The sequence below is a fragment of the Poeciliopsis prolifica genome, unplaced genomic scaffold, assembly GCF_027474105.1.
Source record: "Poeciliopsis prolifica strain line A6 unplaced genomic scaffold, Auburn_PproV2 SCAFFOLD023, whole genome shotgun sequence".
NCBI lineage: Eukaryota > Metazoa > Chordata > Actinopteri > Cyprinodontiformes > Poeciliidae > Poeciliopsis > Poeciliopsis prolifica.
Genome location: NW_026562398.1, coordinates 1754443 through 1777425, shown reverse-complemented (window position 1 = coordinate 1777425; position 22983 = coordinate 1754443). Strand labels below are relative to the sequence as shown.

Below are 22983 nucleotides of genomic sequence, written 5' to 3'. Positions count from 1 at the left end.
GTCAAATTAATACTTTTTTGTTATTGCTCATTAAGAAAACAATGAAAAACAATTTCATGCTGTAAATATTTGGAACATTATAGTGCAAAAACCTTCAAAATTTGACTTTTTTTACCCTGACTTAGCTTAAAAAAACTACTAAGCCATCCACCCATCCATCCATCCATGGTCTGCTGCTGATGTGACTCAGCATGAAGGGCGGCATCATAATTAGAAGACGAGATGAAGTGAGCTTATCCCAGCACTAGGCAGCTAACTCCATGACCTACTTTGCAAAGAGGATTTTACCCACTACTCACTCTGCCGGTGTGTCTGCATGCCGCTGATAGCTGGAGAACAAATTCATATATAGAAATGCTCAACAAATCAGCCAACCGGCAACAGTCAGCTAAACATACAGGAATACAAGCAGAACACCAGTATGAGTGAGTGCAGATATGCTGCCTCTCTCCAAGTTGTGAGGGAAGAGAGTTTGAGACATCACAAACACACTCACACCCTTATTATTATTAATAAAGTTTGAAAGTCTGGTTAAGCCCTCAGCTGATGGTATATGATGCTTATTATTGCACAGTGTGTTTCATTGCGTCTTTTTACCCAAGTCTGAGCACTCAGATATAACTCTGTCCTCTCCCTGGAGAGTGTACAGCATGAGAAGAATTCCTGTTTTATCTCCTTTTTTGTGACAAGCTCATCTTGTTTTCTGTTTCTCTCTACTGTTTTATTTTTTTTTTTTTGCTGAATGTTGCCTCATCTCCTTTTTCTCGTTCCTGCTAAACACCTCCCTCAGCTCCTCTCATGCACTCCTCCTTTCATCCTTCCATTTATTTTCTGTTTTCCAGGGGATTCTTCCTGTCTTCCTTTGCCTCAATTGGGTGCAATCAGCTGTGGGATTTATCGACTGGCGAGGTGCTTAATAAGGCTGATATAACAAGTGACCAGAGACCGGCAACTTTGTACAAGCGCACCTCATTAAGGATTGGAAGAGTGAGATTGAAAAACAGGCTGAGAGAAACGGGCTCCTTAAACAAACCAGAATTAGATTTAGACATGAGGATATTGCATCTACCTGTGAAGCACTCAGGAATTGGAACTGACACAAACGAGGGAGCGGCGCACAGAGGTGGAGAAGAGATGCCGAGGCAGTCAGCGAGCACAGTGAGGAGATTTGCTTTAATGTGCACATCAAATACGAAGAGAAAAAGAGAGCAGAAAAGTGCAAGAGCTGGTCTTTGTGCTGTGTGTGTTGTGCACCTGTGTCTGTGTGAGCAAAAACCGTTGTGTACACACAGGCAAAGGGCTGATTACAATGACAAAGAGCTGGGAAGCAATGCTGCAGCCTTTCACTTTGACAAAGCCTAGATCAGAGAACAACTGCGGGATAATTAAAACTAATAAAAATCACTCCATGTTTTTTTTTTTCTAAACTCTGAGCTATTTGTTGTCACTTCCTTGTTATTTTTGTTCCTGTTTTTAGGAGCGGATACGATTTTCAACAAAACCAAGTAAACAGCACTCTGTTGAGTGCTGTTTAAAAAGAGACAAGGAGAAGTTTTTGTACTGGAAGCTTTTTTTTTTGTTTCTCTCTGTTAACTAAAGCTGCATTGCTGTGGAAAGATTATTTAGGGGTGACTGGTGATTAAATGGCATTTCCCACAGTGGAGGGGCGGGGCAGCTGGGTGGTGATACTAACCACTCACAGCCTGTGGGTTTCTGGAATGTGACCACCGCTGAACAGCTTGTAACACTGGTCTGCATGTCACACACTAAAACCACATCAGGGTTCTTCATATTACTAGAGTTTTCTGTTTTAGCACATAAAGACTTTAATTCGGAGAAGTTCAGTTCATTTGCGAGATCAAAATGTTATTCATACCTTGTAAAGTTTTCCTGTTTGTCACATTACAACCATAAACTCTGGTGTTTTTATTGGGATTTTGTTACACACCAACATAAATTGTACAAAATTGTGAATTTGAAAGACAAAATAGTTTTTTGTTTTCTTTTTTTTTATTTTTACTAATTTTATGGCTGAAATTCTGTGGCTGAGACTGAATTTTTTGTCGACTCTTCTTCAATAAATATCTCAAGCTCAATCAGCGAACATCCATTTTTCAGTCTTGCCACAGATTCTCAATTGAGTCTGGATTTTAACTGAGCCATTCTGATACCTGAATGCATTTTGATATAAACATTCCACTGAAGTTCTGGTTTTGTGTTCATGATCATGTCCATGAAGTTGCACCTCAACTTCTGTTTTTAATTTAGTTTTAGACAGTGTTTTGATCAAAAACGCAATTTAGTTCTAGGAACAATTTATCCGTTTGAAGTAATTTTAGTCAACTAAGCAGATTTAGCTGACTAATTATGACGCTATGGAGGAATTTTTCAGACTTCACTGGAACATTTTAGATGACACCATGGCCTGGTTCCTGCTCCAAATTTATCATGTCCTCCCTGTTCATTTTTGCTCCATATCCTTAGAAAAAAGTGTTGTCAATTGTATCAAATAGTGAATGATACCATTCACTATTTTCTTTCTTTCTAGTGTCAACTCTTAACTACATTATTGGGATACTTAGTATAAGAACCATTCTCATTGGCTACTTTCTAACTTTTTCCACCTTTCCACACCAAACCTTATTTTTTCATTTTTTGAAGGAATATATAAAGTCACTTCTGACACAATTCAAGCCATTTTGGATTAGTTTTTTATTTTTATTTTCATTTTGTTTTCAAAAAACAGTATAAGCTATTTAATAAAGAAACAAAACTATGAAATGCAAATTCAGGTCAACAATAATCCAGTTCAAATAAATTGTTTCCGCAGTTAGGAAATGCCAAAAGGCTATAAAATCAGTGAACTGCATCGAGTCAACTGAATCAGCAACAGCTCAAGTCAAACAATGATTGAAACAATCCTAACAAATCCTCATAAATCAGCGCCATAGACCTTGTTTATTCAATTACTTTACACCCACAACCTTCTTCTCCATGCCCATTTCCAAAACATCTCTAAAAGCAGGTTCTTATTTGTGAGAAAAATGCAGCCTGGTGCAGCCTGGAACAAATCAGCTATTTATGACCACCACTGGTCCCAAGATCAAATGTTTCCTGACCTATGATCGACTAACCTCAGGCAGGACCCCTGACCCGCTTTCTGTAAGGTCACAGTAGCTTGGCAATTTATGACAAGCTTCCATCTCTGGTTCCCAATCTTCCCATGACTTATTTAGTGCCACCTCCTCATCATTTCCCACACCCTTCCCTCGTTCTTTCTGCCTGTTACTGCATGACAGGGCAAGAATAAGACTGATCCAATATTTGAAATACAAAAGGAGATTGTTCTGCATGGTGAGAACTTCAGGTCGAAGACATAGATCTAGCAAGAGGAAAGTGTATGCGTGTGATCAAAGGTGGTCACACGCATGACCACGCATGAGGTGTAGTCGAGGCACCTACAAATACACAACAACAGATCTGCTTAGTCCTCAAAAAGCTGGAGCGAAAAAACAAGGGCACATGGGGGGAAAAGAGACAAAAAAAATCCTAATTTAAGACTCAAATGTACCCAAAGTAACAAAGACATGAGGCAGACAGGCAAAGCAATAACTGCACGCGTGAAACTGAAACTGATCTGAAAAAAAAAGAGACAGACTAAGCTTATGGAAGGATTGAGAAGTGACAAATGCACTCTTTAGTACTGAAGGAAAAAGGAGTGAGAGGCCTCAGCTGGTGTGGGGGAGGAAAGAAGGGAGTGACAGGGAGAACCTGAAGCTGTGAGACAGAGGGGTGTGACTGGAAATGGGTGAGGAAGATACAACTCAACTGTTTTAAGCTTTGGCGTTTATTGTGTCTGGGGCTGAATCTGGGTGTGATCACGTTTTATGCTGCAAAATTCCTTTTGCATGTATGCATGTGTATGTGTGTGTGTCACTCACAACTGTCCTCCTCCTCAGTGATGGCACTGACAACATAGCAGGCGTACACGAAGCCCAGGAGCTGTGAACACACACAGAAATGAGAAAGGTTACTCTACATAGAGCTGACAGTTAGAAACCTGCATGATTCCCAAAGAAAGACAATCCAATATAGGACTACTCTACATGGCTTATGAAAATATTTCAAGTACTTCTTTTAAAAACAGACCTCTGGACTGAATAGTGCTTTGTGAGATGTTCAAAGTTTGATTTGTTTGCACGTTAAAGTTCTCAAACACACCTCTGAGGATTTTCATAGCCATTTCTCCTGCCTGGATGTAATTTTTGATTCTGTGTAATCTGTTAACAAACACATAAAGGTAGGTACGTATAATCTAATAACTTTTAGTTATCTGACTTTTTTTATGAATTATCGTAACGACTATTATTATAATGGATAATAAGAGTGTTTCAGATAGAATAAACTAAAACTATCAACCATCCTTATATTAATTTTGAAATATGCATTAGATATTTTTTGGTGATTGGTGAAAAATTGGTGATTTTTACTTATTAGGTGAAGGCGATTAGTTCTACTGAATTTGGTTTTGGGACATCAGAATAAGAAATGTCACAAATGTCACAAATGTACTCTACTTTGGGTTGGTCTATCAAATTAAAGCTCAATAAAATATATAGGATTTTGTGGTTTAAATGTGGACAAAATGCACAAAAAACTGTTAATATTTTTTTCCAGAGCACTATTTTAAACACAGCTAACAAATATCAGTTATAGACCACATGAACATTTTCACATATCTTATCACTGTTGGAGTATGTACTGTTTTATTTTGTGTCTAAATCGCCTTACATATGGGGACAACTTTGGCTCAAGTGACTAAAAAAACACAGCATTTTCATTTTCTAATTTAAGCTAATCATCAACATTCATAAAAAAAATAAATAAATAGTAATTTATTTGATATAAATGTGTGATGTCACATTTGGACGAAAGGAATTCTGGTCTTCTAACAAAGTCAGAAATGTACTGAAACAGAAAAGCCCAAAAAGGCAATACATTTCACAAAGGTGTGGAAAGAAACGAGCAAAACGTAAAATCCTTACAATACTTAAAGCTCAGAGGGAGGGATAATTCTCCAGCTCCACTATATTCCAGAGCTGCGACCAACTCGGTGTGAACAGAAGGTGTTAAGTGCTGAGAGGAATTGCCAGAGTAAAGAAAGCCGAAAGACAGCCTTCAGTGAATATAATTCTGAGGCTTTAAAGTGAAGCCTGGGCCAAGAAACACACAAAAACCAGAAGACAGATACAGATTTTTTGGCAGATAAAATGGGTGTGAGCTTTGAAGGAGCACATGGGTGGGCCTGAGATAGTCAACTTTCTTCCAGACTCAGTTTGAACTGACAAAAGATTCTCCAAACTATCAAACAAAAGAGATTTTTTTTTTTTAGAATTAATCAGAATAGAAAGATTGTTGGCAGATGATGTGACTGAGGCTGCACCTCTGAATGGGACATTTTTACTGGTATACAATGTGTTGAAATATCAACAGAATGACTCGGGAAAGGTTAGCTATAGGTTACTGGTCATTAAAATTTTAAAGTGGCAAAAGCTTTTAGTAAAATAATTATAATTTGGCTAATTAGTTACATCTAAACTTAAAATTGGTTAAGTTTGGTCAAGAGTAAAGTAGTCTCACAACCATCTTTTCAGTCAACATATTTTACTGCCGAATAAAGTAAACCATTGTCTTTGGTCATACATGAGTCATGAGAAAAAAAATTATTGAAAGGCAAAATATAATGATAAACGGCAACTATTTAAGGCAGAATACCATTTAAATCCATGTATGGGAATATTAGTGTTAAAAAGTTCTCATTAGGAAACAGAGATGCTTCAGTAAGGCGTTAACTTGCAAAAACAATGTTTATTTTCTTTAAAATGTGAGCTGCCAGTCCAGATGTTGGTCGATTCTAATTTTCTTGCAAAGTACTTTAACGTAAAAAATCTCATTTGTGTAAATTTTGTTTTAATTCAATGTTTAAGTGTAACAAATATTGGACACAAAAGGGAACAAGCTCAAAGAATTTGTCAATTAATGAGTCAAAGATTGTATCTAACTTTTTTACGATGTTTACTAATCCTCAGAAAAAGTACTTTAAAGAGCATATTGTTTGTTTATGTATTTACAGATTTTGAAAGGTGTAAGTTTTTAGTTTTGATGTATTTGATCTTCAGGTTAGCAATCTTCTGCTGTTTTCTTCAACTGGCAGAAGAAAACGGGAAACTTGTCAGTTTTGATCACTTACCGCTGAATCACTATTACAAAAAAAAAAACAAAAAAAAAACAAAACAAAAAGAATCACACAGAGAGCAATCCAGGCTTCATTGCAATCATGAAACTAATTTGTGCTCCAAAGTTTCTGAGGGTTGGCTGCCGCAGTAGCTGCATGTCTGCATAAACGCACTAGAAAGCACAAAGCAGGAGGACACATCTGTGGACAAACACACAGCCTTGAGAATAGCCCGTGGCACCGGCAGATGGCCGCCATCAACTCTGAAGCAGACACATTGAGTCTCTCCACCAAACCATCCATCCATCGTTTGGCACCCAGCCATGCCAATTAAAAGAGGGACAGGCACGCTGCCCTCCTCACAAACACAAACCAAGGAGGGGTTATAGCTGCACCTTATTATTCCCACTTATGTGAAACGTACAGAAGTTGAAATATACTTATAATGACAGAAACTCCTGTTTCAATCGTTTGAGTTTTGTTCTATATTAAATCTTTTTTTTTTATTTATTGAAGCTTAACTGATGTTTTGCTTCTGCTTGACTGATGTTTTATTTCTGAATGAAATTCGCATCATACCCAATAAATAAAACAATTTGCACATCTTCTGCAGCTTCCCTCAGACACATTTGTGCTCTCCAGTATCTAATTGCTGGTCTCACCCCATCCATTACAGTGGTGGTGAAATGGAGGTGAATTAGCATATGTATAAAGCTAGTGTCAAACACAAGATGGTGTTAACAGCATGAGGCGCGTGTGTTTAGTGAGAGTGTCTGCGTGCGGCTCCTCTGCAAGTGGCTGCTTGCATGGGTTTTATTGAGCACACTCTTGTTTTGCCTGGGGTTGAGATAAACAATGTGTAGTTAAAAAACTGCCTCAGCAACTTATTCATGTAATATAAACATACAGTGAAATAGAGCAGATAATAAAAGTCAACATTCTGTGTTTAATTAAGGTTTTGGGAAATACAAACCACCAAGTGGGCCTCACAGGGCCGTTTCTCTGCTGCTGCTCTGCATCTGAGGTGTGCAATGTTCTTCCAAGGGCTGTTCTCATCTCAGCCAAAGGAGGCTTCAGAAAATCTGGCTGTTTACGGTAGATTACACTGAAATGACTGCAACAAAATCTTGTCTTCAGAGAGAATGGATCTTGCAGTGTTAAAATGCCTGAATATTCCTCATCAAAGAGAGATTTGTGTCACAAAGTGCTGTCCAGTTGCTATCGGCATGTGACTGTTTGGTAAAATAGACGTAAGGCGTTGTTATGGGCTCCAGAAAGAGGTTGAGTGTTTTCATGTTGGACACTGCATGTATCTGTGTGAGACCGTTATCTTTGAAAGAAAATAAAGACGTTTTGAAATGGAACTAGTCAAAAGCTTCTCATTGGGCTGATGTGCTGTTAACTTTGTCACAATATTTCGCTAGAAACTATTCTTTAAAAGAACAGCAACAATTTTACTGAATTTTACTGCAGTTACAGGGGACTTTTGGAGACTAAAACATGACTATTTTGCTGGGTTTCTTTCTGAGATGAAAATACTGAAAGAGCCATTGCTGCCATAAAAGTATATTTTTTCTATGACATAGAAAGCAGTCCTGGACCATTGCTTCTGTGTTTTTTTATTTTTTTATTTTGTTAAATCTCATAAATTGTTCTGGTAGAGTTTTCTCTCCAACCGTCTCTACTCCTGATTTTGAAAGAAGTTGATAAGGCTTTTGTGAAACATTTACTCTCTTAAAATAAACAACTATAAAATAGAAAAAGTTATATTCTTAGTTACCTCTTAAATAATGTAAGAAATGATCTTGCTTTGATCTCCTCGACAAAATCTTGTGTTTTTTGTCAAGAGCCGGGTGTAATACAGTCAGAAAAGCTGATTTGAATATTTTAGAGCAGCAAGATGAGATCACTTTCTCTGTTTTGAACCTATGGGAACAAAAATAAATATACCATCAACTACAGCACAGTAAAGATTCAAGAGCACAAAACAAAATGACAAAACAAGAATATTATGGCTTTTTTGAAGCTCTAAATCACCATAGCATCTTAATCCCAACTGTTCTAAAACTATACTATCTGTTCTTTTAATGAGGGAAAGCTTCCCTGTGTACCAGTGTGCCTGACAAAGCTCAGCTATAAGAAACCCTTCTCCATCTCTCAATCGTCTATTTATGACTGCTGACAGCTTGATAGTTAGTGTCATCCGCAGGGAGCTAACAAGATCAGAGGAGCGTCCATTAGGTGGTATACTGCCATAGGGCGAAGCTAATACAGGTCACTGTTCTCAATAACAAGTCACAAGTCCACAGGCTGATTGCTTGGTAAGATTCTGCGAAAGTGAATAATAAAACAGGTCTCTCTCAAACAAAAATACACGTTTTCATCAGCTTCTATCGCTGATCTACCGTACTCATTTCACAGTGGGAGCATGGAGATCATTTTAGAAATTAATGTCATATTAATTAAGCTCATAAAGCCTTTTCATGTCCCCTGTGACTCTCTGTAACAATGAAGCCAAATCATTTGACTGCCAATCAGTTACTTTTTTCTCTTGCTCTCTGCAGCTCCTCCTGTTTTATTAACAGAGGCATTTCTTTGACCCCACGACCCGTTAAGCCTCCCTGTTATCTTTCTATTCAGCTGTCTCTGCTTCCTCATCTTACTTGGTGAAAGACTATAAGCACAACTCTCTTTCCTGGTCTTACAGAATTTTATGATGGCAATTTTTATGAAAATAAGAGAAAAAAAAACTTTAAAAAATCATTTTTTTTGTCTTTCTGCTTTTGCAAAAATGTAAGAGCAAAGGAAAATCTAATGCAAGATTAGAATTGCATTAGCTTCTTCTGTGTTTCTGCCTTCAGAAAAGAAAATTAAGTCTGTAGCGTTGTCTTTGTGAGGGAGTGGGAATTGAACCAGCTGCTGAGTGTGAAAAAAAAGGTTACATGTATTTGCATAGGCTAATGAAGATCAGGCTCACAGCCACAGCGCAGCTCCAAAAAGATGTATAGCTACCTTTAAAAACCCACATTCAGTAAAAAGTGTTAGTCCACTGCGTGTGTCACTACCTTATGATAATTTATGTTAGCTTTAAATGTTTAATTTTATTACAAAAGGATTAAAAACATCTGATTATAGACCAAACGACTATTATGTGCTGTGTTAACTTCATAATCACTCCAGCATTAAGTCTGTGAGCGTTTGTTATATGGCCAACGGTAAGTGACAAAAATGTGAGTCGAGCTGCAAGCTAATTACTGCACTATTGATTGGGGCTCTGGTGTCAGAAGACAACTCTGCATGTAATGTAATGAAAGAAATTTGCAGATACAACACATCACATTTCAGAGCAGAGGAATGGCCCTTTACAGAGAGGTGTGGTGCAGATGGCCTGTAGGTTAATTACACAAGACTTTCCTGCCTGAAAATAAGGCAGCAAGCATCGACAGAAAATTAGAAGTATGTGCTTGTGTCTGAGCACCTGCATGTTTAATGACAACCCTTGATGAGGCAGGGACTGCAGAGACCACATTCACCTGTTCTCCTCAACGCTATTCTTCTCCAAAATCAAAGTAGGCCCACACACAGTCTATAGAGAGTCATGTATGTTGGGGTTTTTGGTATTAATTTGCATTTTCTGCATTAAACAAAGTGAAACTGGCATACAAATGCTGACAGAAAAAGCACAACTTGTCAAAAATAAGCTTTGATAAAAAGACAAGGGGAAATTAAAGCTCCCTGTTCCTAAAACCTACGAGGCTGAATGAGAAGCAAAACACTGTAATGAACTCAAGATGGACTTCTTGTCTTGCAGGCTGCTTGTTTGATAGCTTTATGGTTCCCTTTCTATTCTGTTTGCTCTGTGGTTTCTCTCAGAGGTTTAAGAAATTACAAATGTTAAAGCTAAACTAATCTGAGCCAAAACAGATAAATAAAAATGGGACCAATCCAGGTCACTATCAGTGTCTTTTGATACTGAAATCATTCTGCATCCACTGGTTCCACATGGTCCTATGTTGCTGCAACTAACATGAATTGGACCAGAAATTCATGTTAGTTACAGGACTAGGAGAGGACTGGATTTTATTAGTGAAAATTCTGCCAAAAATATTGGGAAAAAAAGGCAAAAAAATTGTTAGCAGAAGGGGGGCTACATGGGTTGCAGAAATTTATTTTATTCCATTCTGCTGTCAATGATCATTACCACAATGTATATAATCTGGAAGTGTTTTAGAAGTCACTGACACAAGGATCTGAAAAATTCACCAATAAACGCCTTGTTTAAGCTAAGGTGTAAAGAACAAAGGCAGCAGAGAATTCAAAGCGGTGTCCAATGCAATACCAGCATGTTATATTTAATATATACACCATAATCCAAAATGACTCTAAATGATCAGGAAGATGTTTCTGCATTGGAAACTATACTGACAGATGTTTAAATTCAGATATAAGATCTAGACCTCAAAGAAATTGCATCAGACCATCTCTAAATAAATTATTTTGGTCAGAAAATCCTTGAAATATAACCTTAGTTCTCTGTATTAGGAACCGTGTCTCAGTCTCTGTGCTTCTGCAAACAGCCCAAATAATTTTTTCACGGCTGCATCCTTATTTTTTCCATCACTGGATCTGGGAATCCTTTGAAGCAGGTGCTGTAAAACGTAAGCAAACATGCTGAAATGTTATAGTTGTGCTTTATTCTCCTATAGAACTAGAGGCGAAAGATAGATGCTGGGTGAAAATTAGTTTTATTTTTCAAAACAGTAACATCAAAGATCAATGTCGATGGCTCACAGTGCAGTGGTGCTGGTTCCTCAGCACGAGAGCTCCAAAACAACAGGACTAATGGACTCATCAAAAGAAGAACCCTGACCTCTGAAACGGATGATAAGATGGGTGGGGTGATCATGCTGTTTTTATGCTGCTGAACCATAGTGACCACAAAATGCACAGTGACCTCTTCTCACTCTGTAATTAACCAATGGGGCACGCCCCTCTACCCCCACCTCCGACAGCAGACGACGTGTAACAGAGAGCTACTTCAACTGAGAAAACAGTCAAAGTGACATCGAACTAGTTAAAAAAAGAACTAAACCGTCACTTTTGTTATTTGAGTTGGTGGAAATTTGACAGGGATGAGGGGGTCAAAAAGACTGGGATGCAGAGAGGAAAGAGGAGACAGGAAGACACCGAGCAGAGAGATTGTGATGAGGGGAGGGGAAAAAAACATGCAAACAGAGGAAATGAGTAATGGAATGAGAGCGATATGGAGGCTGTCGGGTTTTTTTATTTTTTATTTTTTTCTTAACTTTCAGCCGATGCAGGTTTTTTTCAGGAAATAGAACTGCTGCAGTATAAAGCACAGCCTCTGGCAGCTACATCCAGAGTTAAATGATACAATAATCTAAATGTATTAGAGCACCTTCTCCAGCTGCTTGCTGGGAAAAACAAGCAGCCCTGACAACTCTCGCGCATGTTTCCCTGCTCCCATCAGTGTCTCTGAGTAATGTCTACAGATGTAAGTTGAATCTCATCTCTTGCACTGCTTCTGTTCCTTCCCTCAAACTGTCCTTCCCTCCATCTCATTGGAAATGTTACCTCACACTCAGCTGTTTTATTTAGCTTTGAAGAAGAGAAAACCATGATTGGAGGAAGGTAGATTTTGTGTGTGCGTGTGTTTGGATCCAGTAAAAGCAACAAAGAAGAAAAGCAGTGATGCAGGAAAATATTCCCTTCTGTGATGAATAATTCAGTATCTAAGTTAGAAAACGATGCTTCTACTTCATGCTCATCCTTCTAGATTATGAAATTGCTTTGCCTGAGCGTTGCCCCCGGCACGACAAAGCAACAAAACAGTTCAGACTTGACTGAATTCAAGGCTTCACGTAGGAATCTCTTTCTTCTGGATTGTAAACCTGGAGAAGTCGGATGAGAAAATCACTGGCTAACGTATTCACATTTTTCAGCCTAATGAACCGTACTCCTTGGAGTCCAAACTAAATGTTTTATGGCCTTTCCATGTGACCTTGAAAAATCAAAAGGATCAACTCCCCTTTTCTTCAGATTCTTATCCTAATATGTTCTGTTGTGACTTTCTGATATCTTCTCTTATTCCATAGGCACAAAACAACCAGGCCGGTCACTTAAAAATAAAATGTGGAATATATGCATATTCGACAGAGATTTTTCATCGTCTGCATGTGTTCTGAGGTCCCCCACGGTCCACTGCAATCAAACGCACAAAGCATGAACATTTGTATGTTAACTAAATGTAGGTCTGTATCGCCCAGGCAAAGACAAGATAAAACAGGCGCAAAACAGAGGTGCAACACAGAGCTTTAAAGGCAACAGGAAGGCTATGTGGCAGCGTCTTGTGATGGCGCTTCGAACAAACAGCTGTTGTGACTGGATGAGTCTGACACCCTTCAAAGAACAGTGTGGTGTGAAGGTGAATCAACCCAAATGAAGATATATTTGTCAGCAACTGCCACCCAATCAAATCAAGTGTCCTCACCTGCTGTTGTGTGATCTACCAAGAAAGAGCGCATTAGCCATTTGAGTCAGAGGTTGAAAAGAAAAAGAGAGAGAGATACATTTTCCATCTATAAGACACACACAGGCTGTGTTTGGTTGTAGCTGATGTTCTAAAGCCTTAATCCCTTTTTAAACCTGTTTGACTGTCTAACAGATTGACTATCCAACACCGGAGTCCAGTCTCTGCACACCTCAGTGGGTGTCAAAGCTACCAAAAGACCTGCATTGACTGGCAAGAGGTAATAAGGTGTTCTCTATGTGCCTCTAAGTGCTTTGGGACTATTGTTCCTCAGTGAGAGTTGTAGTCTACAGACAGAGAAAAAAAAAAAAAAAATTTATGCTGATAATGGCCAGATAACTCAACATGTGTTGGCAAGAAGGACCAAACTGTCATGAGCACAACTGATATTAGGTAAGGCTTTTTGAAGAAGAAGAAATCTTAATTGAAAAAAAAACAGATTAACATATAACTTTAGTAAAAAGCACTCTATGTATCTAGAGTTCTGAAAGGCTTCACTTTTGAATTCCTGACGTCTCTCCACCAATTAACTGTCTGCCAGAGTCGTTGACATGTTTTGACTATGACTTCTTACCAAGCCTTATTTTGCACCCACATGCACAAAGGCATCATGGAGTTTTGATGCATTGTTTACACCCTCTGCTGTTTTCTGTTTGTTTGATGCTTTATTTATGTAATAGAGCTATTTTGCCAACCAGACGAATTGAGAGTAAAGTAAGGGCTTGTTACCTCATGCTGCCGGGGATCTATAATGGATATCAATTTACAATCAATTTCCCAGCTATTCAGTCGTATAGATTTCAGACTTCTTCTATCTGACAACGTGCTGGGGATTTATCGGAGCGTTTGATTTGTTGTAGGCGTTGTAACTTTGGGATTTGGGAATGATGTCACGTTTATCAGTTAAGCTAAATCCATTATTGAGCTTTCCTAATTGTTGTGATGCTAACAGCTAATAGCAAAACTATTTAACAACAATGTATTTTGGAGTTCACATAGTGGAAATTGGAAAATCTCATTTCTGAGAACAAAGAATGTATTTTTTGTTTTTCAGCCTGACGAAAAAGAGGCAAACTAAAACCTTAATGATAAATTGAAAACATTCAATTTACTTTATATTTGACTTGTTTAGGAAATTAGCAAACCAGGAAAATAACACTACATACTGAGGGACTACAGTCCCAATTTGCCTGCTCTTCATAGTATGAGCACTCCTCAAATTTGAGGTGATTGCTTAGCTCAACAATAACCTGTGAGTCACCAGCCAAATGGTGCAGCCATCCCCTCAGAAGCAAGACGTGGAGTCCAAGAGTGGAAACAAACAAGTTCAAAGCCAAGAAGCTAAACAGTTAATGAGGCTTTTTCTTTATGGGGATGATGGAATGACGGATACAATTGAGTGATTTTTATTGTTTGGTGCCTCTCCCAGTAGACATTCCCAATGCTCTCTAAAGCTTAAATTATACCAAGATTGCATGGGAAGAGTAAAAACCAATTCACACCAAAACCAGGTCATGTCTGTCTTTTTTAAACTTTTTGCCGTCTTGTGCAGTTATATGGCAGAGACATTTACATCTCTGCCTCTAAAACTAAAGCAATCTGAGTTCTGCTAGCTGAAAGTGCTTTGGCACCAAAAAGGATGGGTCTAATTGTACATACATGCACATGGGTGTGTGCAGATAAAAATGTTGGCAGGATGAGAGCTTCTGTTGTATTGACAGTGGGATGTAAATTGAGGACAATAACAGCCTTTCCATTGTTGGTAAAAACCTGTTAGCTGTTGGCAGGTCTGAGCGTGAGCCAGACATAACAACTGTTCACTTTCCCATTTACTGACCGGAGCACAGGAAGGAAGGCTGGTAGAGACAAAATACCAGAGAAGTTTTTAAGGTGTGTGTCCTTTCCAAAGAACTTGTTGGAAAATCATCCCCCACCGTTTCTATTATGTTCGCCTTTCATGCTCATAAATCCATCTGCATGTGACACGATCCAATAACACGGAGCCATGCCCTTGGTGTACTCCCATGAGTGTTTGTGCTATTCTGTAGGTCTACCGTACTCACAGCAACAAGGATCTGCACGCTGCTATGCATGACCTCGATGTACTGGTAGTCCATGAAGCAGCCCATGACAGAGATGTAGGAGTGGCTCTCTGTGGTGCGGACTCCGGGGGCCTGTGGCATCTCTCTCCTCACACAGCCGGGACCGTGCTCGCTCCACCAGGAGTGATGAGCCGATATGTTAAATGTCAGCAGATCACTTTCCTGGAAGAAAAGAAACACGTTAACCTTTTTGTGTGGTTTCTATTATTTATGAGACATATTCACATAATTTTTTATCGAGAACGAGCACCAAGTTGTTCATGAAGGGATATTAAGTGTATGACCATTAAAGAATGTTGCGATCATGCAAGGCGAGAATAAGCAATTGCATATATTTACCTAATTATTACACTTTATTTAATTCATCAGTTGACATTCAAGGTCCTAATTGCCTCGACATACATGGCAGAATCCAGTTATTTACATACACGTCATAAACTTTTGTCTTCTCTGTCAGACATTAACTCAGACTAAAGTTTTTCTGTATTAGTTTGGTTAGGATAGCTAATATTTCTATTTGCTAAATGGCAGAAAAAAATAAAATATTTCAATATTTTCTACACATTTATAACTTTACATACACTAAAATTTCCAAGGACACAACAGAAAAGATGGGTGGAGGGGGGATCAAACCGGCAACCCGCTAATTGCAGGGCAAACTCCTACCACCGTTGCCACTATTGTCCCATCATACTTTGCACTTCTGCCACTGATTTGTATACCTAAACTGTAACAAGGAAAGATTAGCCAGGAGCAGAGCTGCACAATTTGCTGCAGTATCATGGTGCATGATGATTGTTTGGATCTGATAATTATTAAGCCGTTATATTTCAAATTCTCTGCATGCCAATGAAATATACACATAGTACTCGAAACTCTTCATTGTCTTTACACCCAAAATCTACTGTAGGGTATTGTAACATTAGAATCTAATAAAGGCCCATGAATTGAACTTATATTCATTCGTTATTGAGTGAGAGGTAGCTAGCGGTGGTTATTGATACGGCCCCATATGTGTTGTTGCCCAGGGTGGCCTAGGAGCACCCAATTATCCATATGATAAAATACAAAGTATCTATCAGTTGTGACCTGAGCAAGATTTCAATTGTGTTTATGCATGTGTAATGAGTAGGGAACAGAGATCCCTGTGTGGACCGTGGGTTACTTTCTGTGAGACCACGATGCATCCCACTTCAGAACGTCAAATAATTTCATGTATTTTAATGGCTGAAGGAGCAGGCCCCCCAAAGGGTGCCATTAATGAGAGAGCCGCAGATCTTACTGTGAATAGAAGACTACTTAGACCTTCACCCCAAAAAGAGAAATAAAATAAAGAGCAGCAAAGTTAGACAACCGTGACAAGTGATTTAAAAAATATATAGTTAATAAAATTAATGGGATGTGACATGCTCTGAACAGACCAGTTGTGTAGGACTGAGGTTTAAAACGTAATGCGGCTATGTCACAAATGTGATATAAGTATTAGGCCCAGCTTTTTAAACATGTTAGTTCCCCTCATACACAATGGTGAGATTCATTTTGAAGCAGCCACATGAGCCCATGTGCACAGGCCGTCAGAAACTGATGCTGATCAATATCCCAATACAGCATCTCAACCCGCATCTGCTCCTCAGTGACAAGACATGCATTATTAAAAGAACAGAGGTCTGTCAGGAAGCATCCCTGATTCCTATCAGCCCACAAATAGGCATCAACAGTAAACTAAATGATAAAGGTTGAAACTACTTTCAAAAATGGCTCAGAGCAAAAAGTTAAAAAATAAAATCTAACATTTGTCAAGTGTGAGACCTATCATCTTCCTGCTAATGATCTATCATTATTCTTTGTCTTTTACTTTCTTCCTTTTGCCCTTTGGTCATTTGTCTCACAGTCACAATCTACAAGGACGACTTAAGGTCAGAGTAGCCCAGCGAGGTCTAATGACTTGACAGATATCATTGATTGATACTGTGAGGCTGGGAAATCATCTCTATGGAAGGTACACTCATGACTGCAGTGCATCAGCAGTCAATACTGAGAAGGGTTTTTGGCAACTCACTGCCAGGAGTGGCAGTACTCGCCTCCGCTCACAAGCGCAAATCAATTCATCAATATCATAGGCTCAAGCTAAGTCTGGTAGTGTTAGGCAAACTCATTATTTTAAATTCATTCATATTTCAAGAAGTTGCTAAAAATATCACCACTTAAATATTTGTCTCCAACTCTAAACATCAAATGACAAGGAATTACAATTACAAAGTTGTTTTGTGTAAAGATATAATAAATCAAGTTCTGTTTCATCGCAGGGAGAAGAAACCACCTGTGGACCTAAATGGATGTTATAGTCTCATCTGATTCTGCCTACTTTAATTTAATTTAATTGTAATTACATTTAATAAATAACTTACTTTAACTATGCTGTTCCTAAAAAAGAGCGTGAGTGAAGCCTGAGGTTGTTTCAGACTAAATCTAATGACATTTGCAGTAGTTCCTATGGAGGACTGGGAAGCACCTAAATTCAATATAAGCAGGTTATAGCTTTCCAAAACCTAGAAATGTGACACAAAACTATTGATCAGAGTATGTCTAATGTGCATCATTGTATCATACCTTTATGCAGTATACTGGGTCATTTTATTCTAAGCTTACCAGTATTATAAGTAGGTATTATAACTAAAGTTGTAAACAACAAACTATCTGAAATACAGAAAAAAATGAAAGTTAACTGGATGCTTAGCTAAATGCATCCACATTTTTTCTCTGCAAAGAAAAAAAAAGGGAAAAAGAATGATACAGGTTGTTTTTATGTAGTGTTTTTGGAATATATATCATTATGAAAACAAGCAGTCCTTTTCCAAGAATCAGGATAACAAAAAGTAGTAACGGCTGCGGTCAATGTGTGGAGAGTTTTATAGACATTGAATACAAGAGGTCGATGGACGGAGCCTGTATAAATCAAAGGTGTGTGCGGAGCAGCAAGGCTCTATTTGTCTTGCACTGTGGGGGAAGGTATGAGAGATCAATGGGAGGTGACAGCGAATGTGGCATATGACTCTGTGACAACCTGTCCCCTAACTCTGCAGGCCGGGCCAGCACACAAAGCTCACACAAACATACAGGTACATACACCGCCTCTGGTCTCTCCTGTCAACATCAGTCAAGGTGATCCAGAAAGAATTAGCTCACTTGTTTTGTGATATAATGTGTTGGGGGATCCTCTCCTAAGGACTGTCAAGTGTCGAGTTTGATTTTTCTATGCGCCTGGGCTGTGTGCGTGCGTGCATGTGTGTGTGTGTGCGTGTGTTTGTGCACTCCATTAGCCAGCTTTCCTCCTGGCCACCATATGCAGAGCTCTGAGCCCAAGCTGGCTCCATCTGTCGGGTTAATGCTCAGTCTCGGCCCCAAGCAGCTGGCCCCTACAAGCATCATTATTCTAGAAGGAACACACACATACATACACACCCATAGATATGAGAGGAGAAAGACAGACAGGCAGACACACTCGATGAAGCCAAGGATCATCACGCAATGACAAACTCCACGTAATCTGGGAAGGTGTTTCTGAAACTCATTTTGGCTGTCTGAGCAGGTGTCAGATGAATGTTGCCAACATGAATGTATTATTCTCAGTGGTCAGTTGATTGTTGGGTGAGATATTCATCAGTGAAAAGGACAGGAGAGGAGTAGTGAACAGAATGACTAGGGAAGAAAAGAAGGAGGGAAACCGGATAAAATTAGCTACTTGCCTATATCTATTATGTAATAATTTGCTCATCAAAAGTATTTATGCTCCATTAACTTTTCACACATTTACTCACAACAAAATTAAATTGTTTTTTTTAATTTTTTTTATTGAAATTTGATATATTAGGACAATATTCAATATTTGTCTTACCAATAAAAACCTGAAGTGTTGGATGCATTTTTGAATTTCTACTCCTTGAATCAATACTTTGTAGAATCATCATTTGCCACAACTTCTGCTGTGCATCTTTTGAGATATAAATCCACCAGCTTTACACATGTTGAGGTTCACATCTTATTATCAAAATCATCCAAGTTTAGTTATTTCAAGTTTGTCTGTGGAGAGAAGTTTTCAAGTCTTGCAACATATTCTCAAAGGGATTTATGTCTGGACTTTGACTAGGCAATTCAAACATACAAGTTTTGATATAAACAGTTTCATTGTAGCTCTAGATGCATGTCATATGTTTCAATTTATTTGTATGTATAATAACAATTATGTTTATTTATGACAAAAACAAAACAATGAAAGAGATTTAAGTTTGTAATTTTAACAGCACAAAAATGTCAAAATACTTTTGCATTGTATGTGCAATTAACAGTGTGTTAATAGAGCTTTGGAGACAGGATATTTTTAGTTTAGTTAAATGTTCCTCCATTATAAATCTAGTAGGGGGTATATGTATCCCGCCCTCCAATGTGCAATAAAACACACCAGAAAACATAAAAGTAGAGATATTTCCTTTCTGGCTTCTCCATAAATTCCACAGAGTCATTTATTGTCTGCTGTTTGGATTCCTAAGAACACTGCTTATAATTGTGTTTGCTTTGACTGCACTTATACTCACGGTCATTCCTTCAGGCATAATGGAAGTTAAAATAACTCTGTGGCAGAGAATCATATTTAATTATAACTACGGTTTATATTCAGTGAGAATAAATCTGAATTATATCTCAGCTTGTTTTTGGAAGTAAAACCTTACGTTTGTCTTGCAGCAATCAAACAAACAGCTACTGTGTCATAAAGTCTGGGTTATTCTGAGTCCTTTCCAAGAAAAAAAAAATCCTCTTACTTTAGCTTTTTTTCTTTCTTAAAATTCACAGAAACTTCTCCTTCGACAGCAATGTTGCTTAATCCTTGTCTCCAAGCCTCATGTATAGTAACAATCATCAGTGGGTATATGTTTTATTAGAAATGTTGTAGTTTAAAGCTTGATGAAACTTTCAGGAAGGTGTGCTTACTTAATCTGATTCTTAAAAAGATATTTGCGCTTATCTTTAAAACATATTCTGACTCCAAAGTTGTGATGATATGATGACTGTCTTTGCATAATTGTAAACAAAGACAGGTTTGAAAAAATCTCTGTTGAAAGCTAAATTGATGGTGTGGTTTTTCCGAGATCGAGAGCAATTTATTTCTTAAGAATAACAGATGATTTGTAAAGCTTAAGAAATTCTCTGTAGGAATTATTATTTAATGCTGGTTGATAGCAAAAATTAAATAATAAGTTTTGGTTTTTCAAAGTGATTTGCAAAGGTGATTGTTTCTTTCTTAAATCTCAGTTTTGTTGGATCTGTCCAAACTTGATGACAGGAATTTTATAATAAGGGATGAATTGGAAATTATGCCTAATACAAAAAAGTCTTCAGCAATGTTCAATGTCACCTAAACATTTGACAAGTCAGTCATTATTGTTTACATGCGTTTCTTCTTTAGCAGATCAAAATTTCATTTAGAAATTATCAGATTTACTGTAACTGAGGCCTAAAAGCTTTAGTCAAAGCTCTTCAACATAGCAAGACACATCATGTTTACCCCGCCGACCCTCATCCCCACTCACCGAGCTTGCAGTCATGAGCTCAAGGAAACAGACACACAGTACAGATTGCACCTAAAGGACCTATTCATGACCTAATACGATGAGATAAAAGCCTTGCCGAAATGTTAGAAATCTCACCTTTGACAGACCTCCAACATCCAGATAAAAGCAGATAATGAAGACGTTCCAGGCTACCCAAAGTGCGGCCCAAACAGTGTACTGCAGAAGAGACGCAACGATTAGTTGACAACACATTTAGCAGAAACTAACTGAACCTAAACCAAAGTGACATGCTGAATCAATTAGGTTCAACTTAAGAGGATACATGTCTAATCAAAGGCAGAAAATGTTTCAAAATAATTTCTCATTGTTCTATTTTTTGACATCACAAAAAGACAGTTTTTCGGAGACACCTGTGCACATTTGGGACCTAATGTATACAGACAGAGACCTGCCATTTACATATACACGACCTGACATTTATGAAGTTTCCAGTAAGTTTAGCCATTCTGTGTCAATCCTGTGGGAGTTGTGGCTTTTTAAACTGCTGAGGCCGACTGAAGTTCACGACTCAACCATTTAGAAAATTGTACAGTCAGACAGCCAAGTGCTGACAGACACAGAGTGGTACTGGGTGGTATTCACTGACAGAGTCGTCAGAGGAGAGGTTGTGAAATCCTCTGACTCATGATGAAATATGTACTTAAAGTGTCAGAGTGAGAGCAAAGGACAAAGCTGCAGCACCATAAAAACATGCGTGTTGAATCGCAAAGCCCCTTAGCTCAAGTTCTCCTATTTTCCACTTGACATGAGAGAATAGCTTCGACTTTCCCTCCTTCCGCTCCTCCTTTCACCTCATGCTTCCTCTGATTCTGCGGCTTATCCGGTGTAGCTTCACTGTAGGCTTCTTTATCTTTCCTGCCTCGTTTTATTTACTCTCCTCTCCCCTTTTCCAATATTTTCCTGTTATTAGCATCGCCATCTGTGCTCAAAATATGCGTTTTAATGCCTATTATAAATAGAAAAGTGTCAAATAAAAGCTGAAGCATGTAAAAGCTCTTTCCTAATAATTCACAGTATATCCTAAACACTGCATCATGTGCTTTTTTTTCTGATTAGGAACTCAAAGCAAAGTTTAAATCAGATTAACTCCTGAGTCCCCCAACCAAGGTTTCACCCGCTTTAATTAGCCCAAATTACCAGGGGATTACAGTCATTTAATAGCTTTTCACAATCCACAAAACATTTCACCACAGTCTGCAGTTTCACAGGAAAGTGACAAAACCTACAGAACTCTGTGCACACAGCCTGAGAGCTTAGTGCTAATGCAGAACTGTTTGAAAAACACAAAGAAAAACATGAATAAAAATCATCAAGAAAACATTCAGGCCACTGAATTATCTACTGAACTTGACCACTTCTAAGGTCAGAAAAAGAGATAACATCCAGGAAGTGGCGGTTGTGTAGAGGAAAATGCCTTGTTGGTGTCAGAGGGCTGACATCAACAACCGGCTGCCACTCCTGTCAGCCAAAAACAGGAAACTGAGCCTCCCTTTCAGACAGGATCATGAAAACAGTTTGGAAAAAAAATGTTTGCCTGTTCCCTTGATTTCAACTGGAACATCTAAATGGTAACAGCAAAATTTGGCATAAACAACATGAAGACCCCCATCCGTTCTGCCTTGTATGATCAAGTCAGGCTGGTGGTTGTGTAATGAGGTGGGGAATATTTCTTGGCACACTTTGAGCTCTCTACCAGCTAACCATGGTTTAAATCCCACAGTGAGTATTGCTGCTGAGCATGTTCATCTCTTCATGACCACAGTATAACAATGTTCTGTTAAATATCATGGTTAGTAACAGACTGGTTTCTCGAACATGAGTGAGTGTCATGGTCTCCAAATTTCCCAAATTTAAATCTAATTGGGATAAATCTTTAGATGACAAAACTGCATGATGCAACCATGTCAATATAACTGAATTAACATTTAGTTACATGTAAAGAAGCCAATAAATGTACAGACCAAAAAAAAGTATGCACCCCTTTTTGATCATTAACCTTTATTTGTCGCTTTTACAAATTGATCAGGATAAAAAACAATTTGGGGAAATTGGCTTTTATGACAAAAATATTGGAAAAACCTTTAATGTCAAAGTGAAAACCGATTTTGGCAACATAAATAAAAATATTAACAGAATATGAGATTACATAAATATCCACCCTCTTTAAGTCAGTATTTAGCAGAGGCACATACGGCTGGAACACAGCATGGATTCTGTGTGGACAGCTCTCAGTCATATACAAACACTGCAGCTTAACGCCATTCGTTCTTTGCTAAAACTGTTCAAGCTCAGTTAGACTGCGTGGGGATCGGCTCTAAACAAGCTTTCCAGACACAGGTGTTGAATCTGTGTCTGGAAAGCATTGATTTCAACGGGGTGAATATTTAGCAATCACTTGTTCAATGTTAAATATTTCACTTTTGATGAAATCTGTCTTTACTTTGAAATTAAGAGGTTTTTTGATCATTA

At 38.3% G+C, this 22983-nt stretch overlaps 1 protein-coding gene across 4 annotated transcripts in view; it reads right to left on the bottom strand.

Moving 5' to 3' along the window:
* Nucleotides 1-22983, bottom strand: part of nkain4 (sodium/potassium transporting ATPase interacting 4) — a 48408-nt gene that overhangs the window by 8101 nt on the left and 17324 nt on the right. For 3 of the 4 annotated variants that reach the window (XM_055046349.1, XM_055046352.1, XM_055046351.1), the window contains exons 3-5: nt 20590-20670; nt 14849-15049; nt 3942-4002 (exon numbers count right to left, since the gene is read on the bottom strand). In XM_055046349.1, coding sequence (XP_054902324.1) covers nt 3942-4002; nt 14849-15049; nt 20590-20670 — 343 coding nt within the window. The remainder of the gene's footprint in view (nt 1-3941; nt 4003-14848; nt 15050-20589; nt 20671-22983) is intronic. The other variant, XM_055046353.1, reaches the window with a different exon arrangement.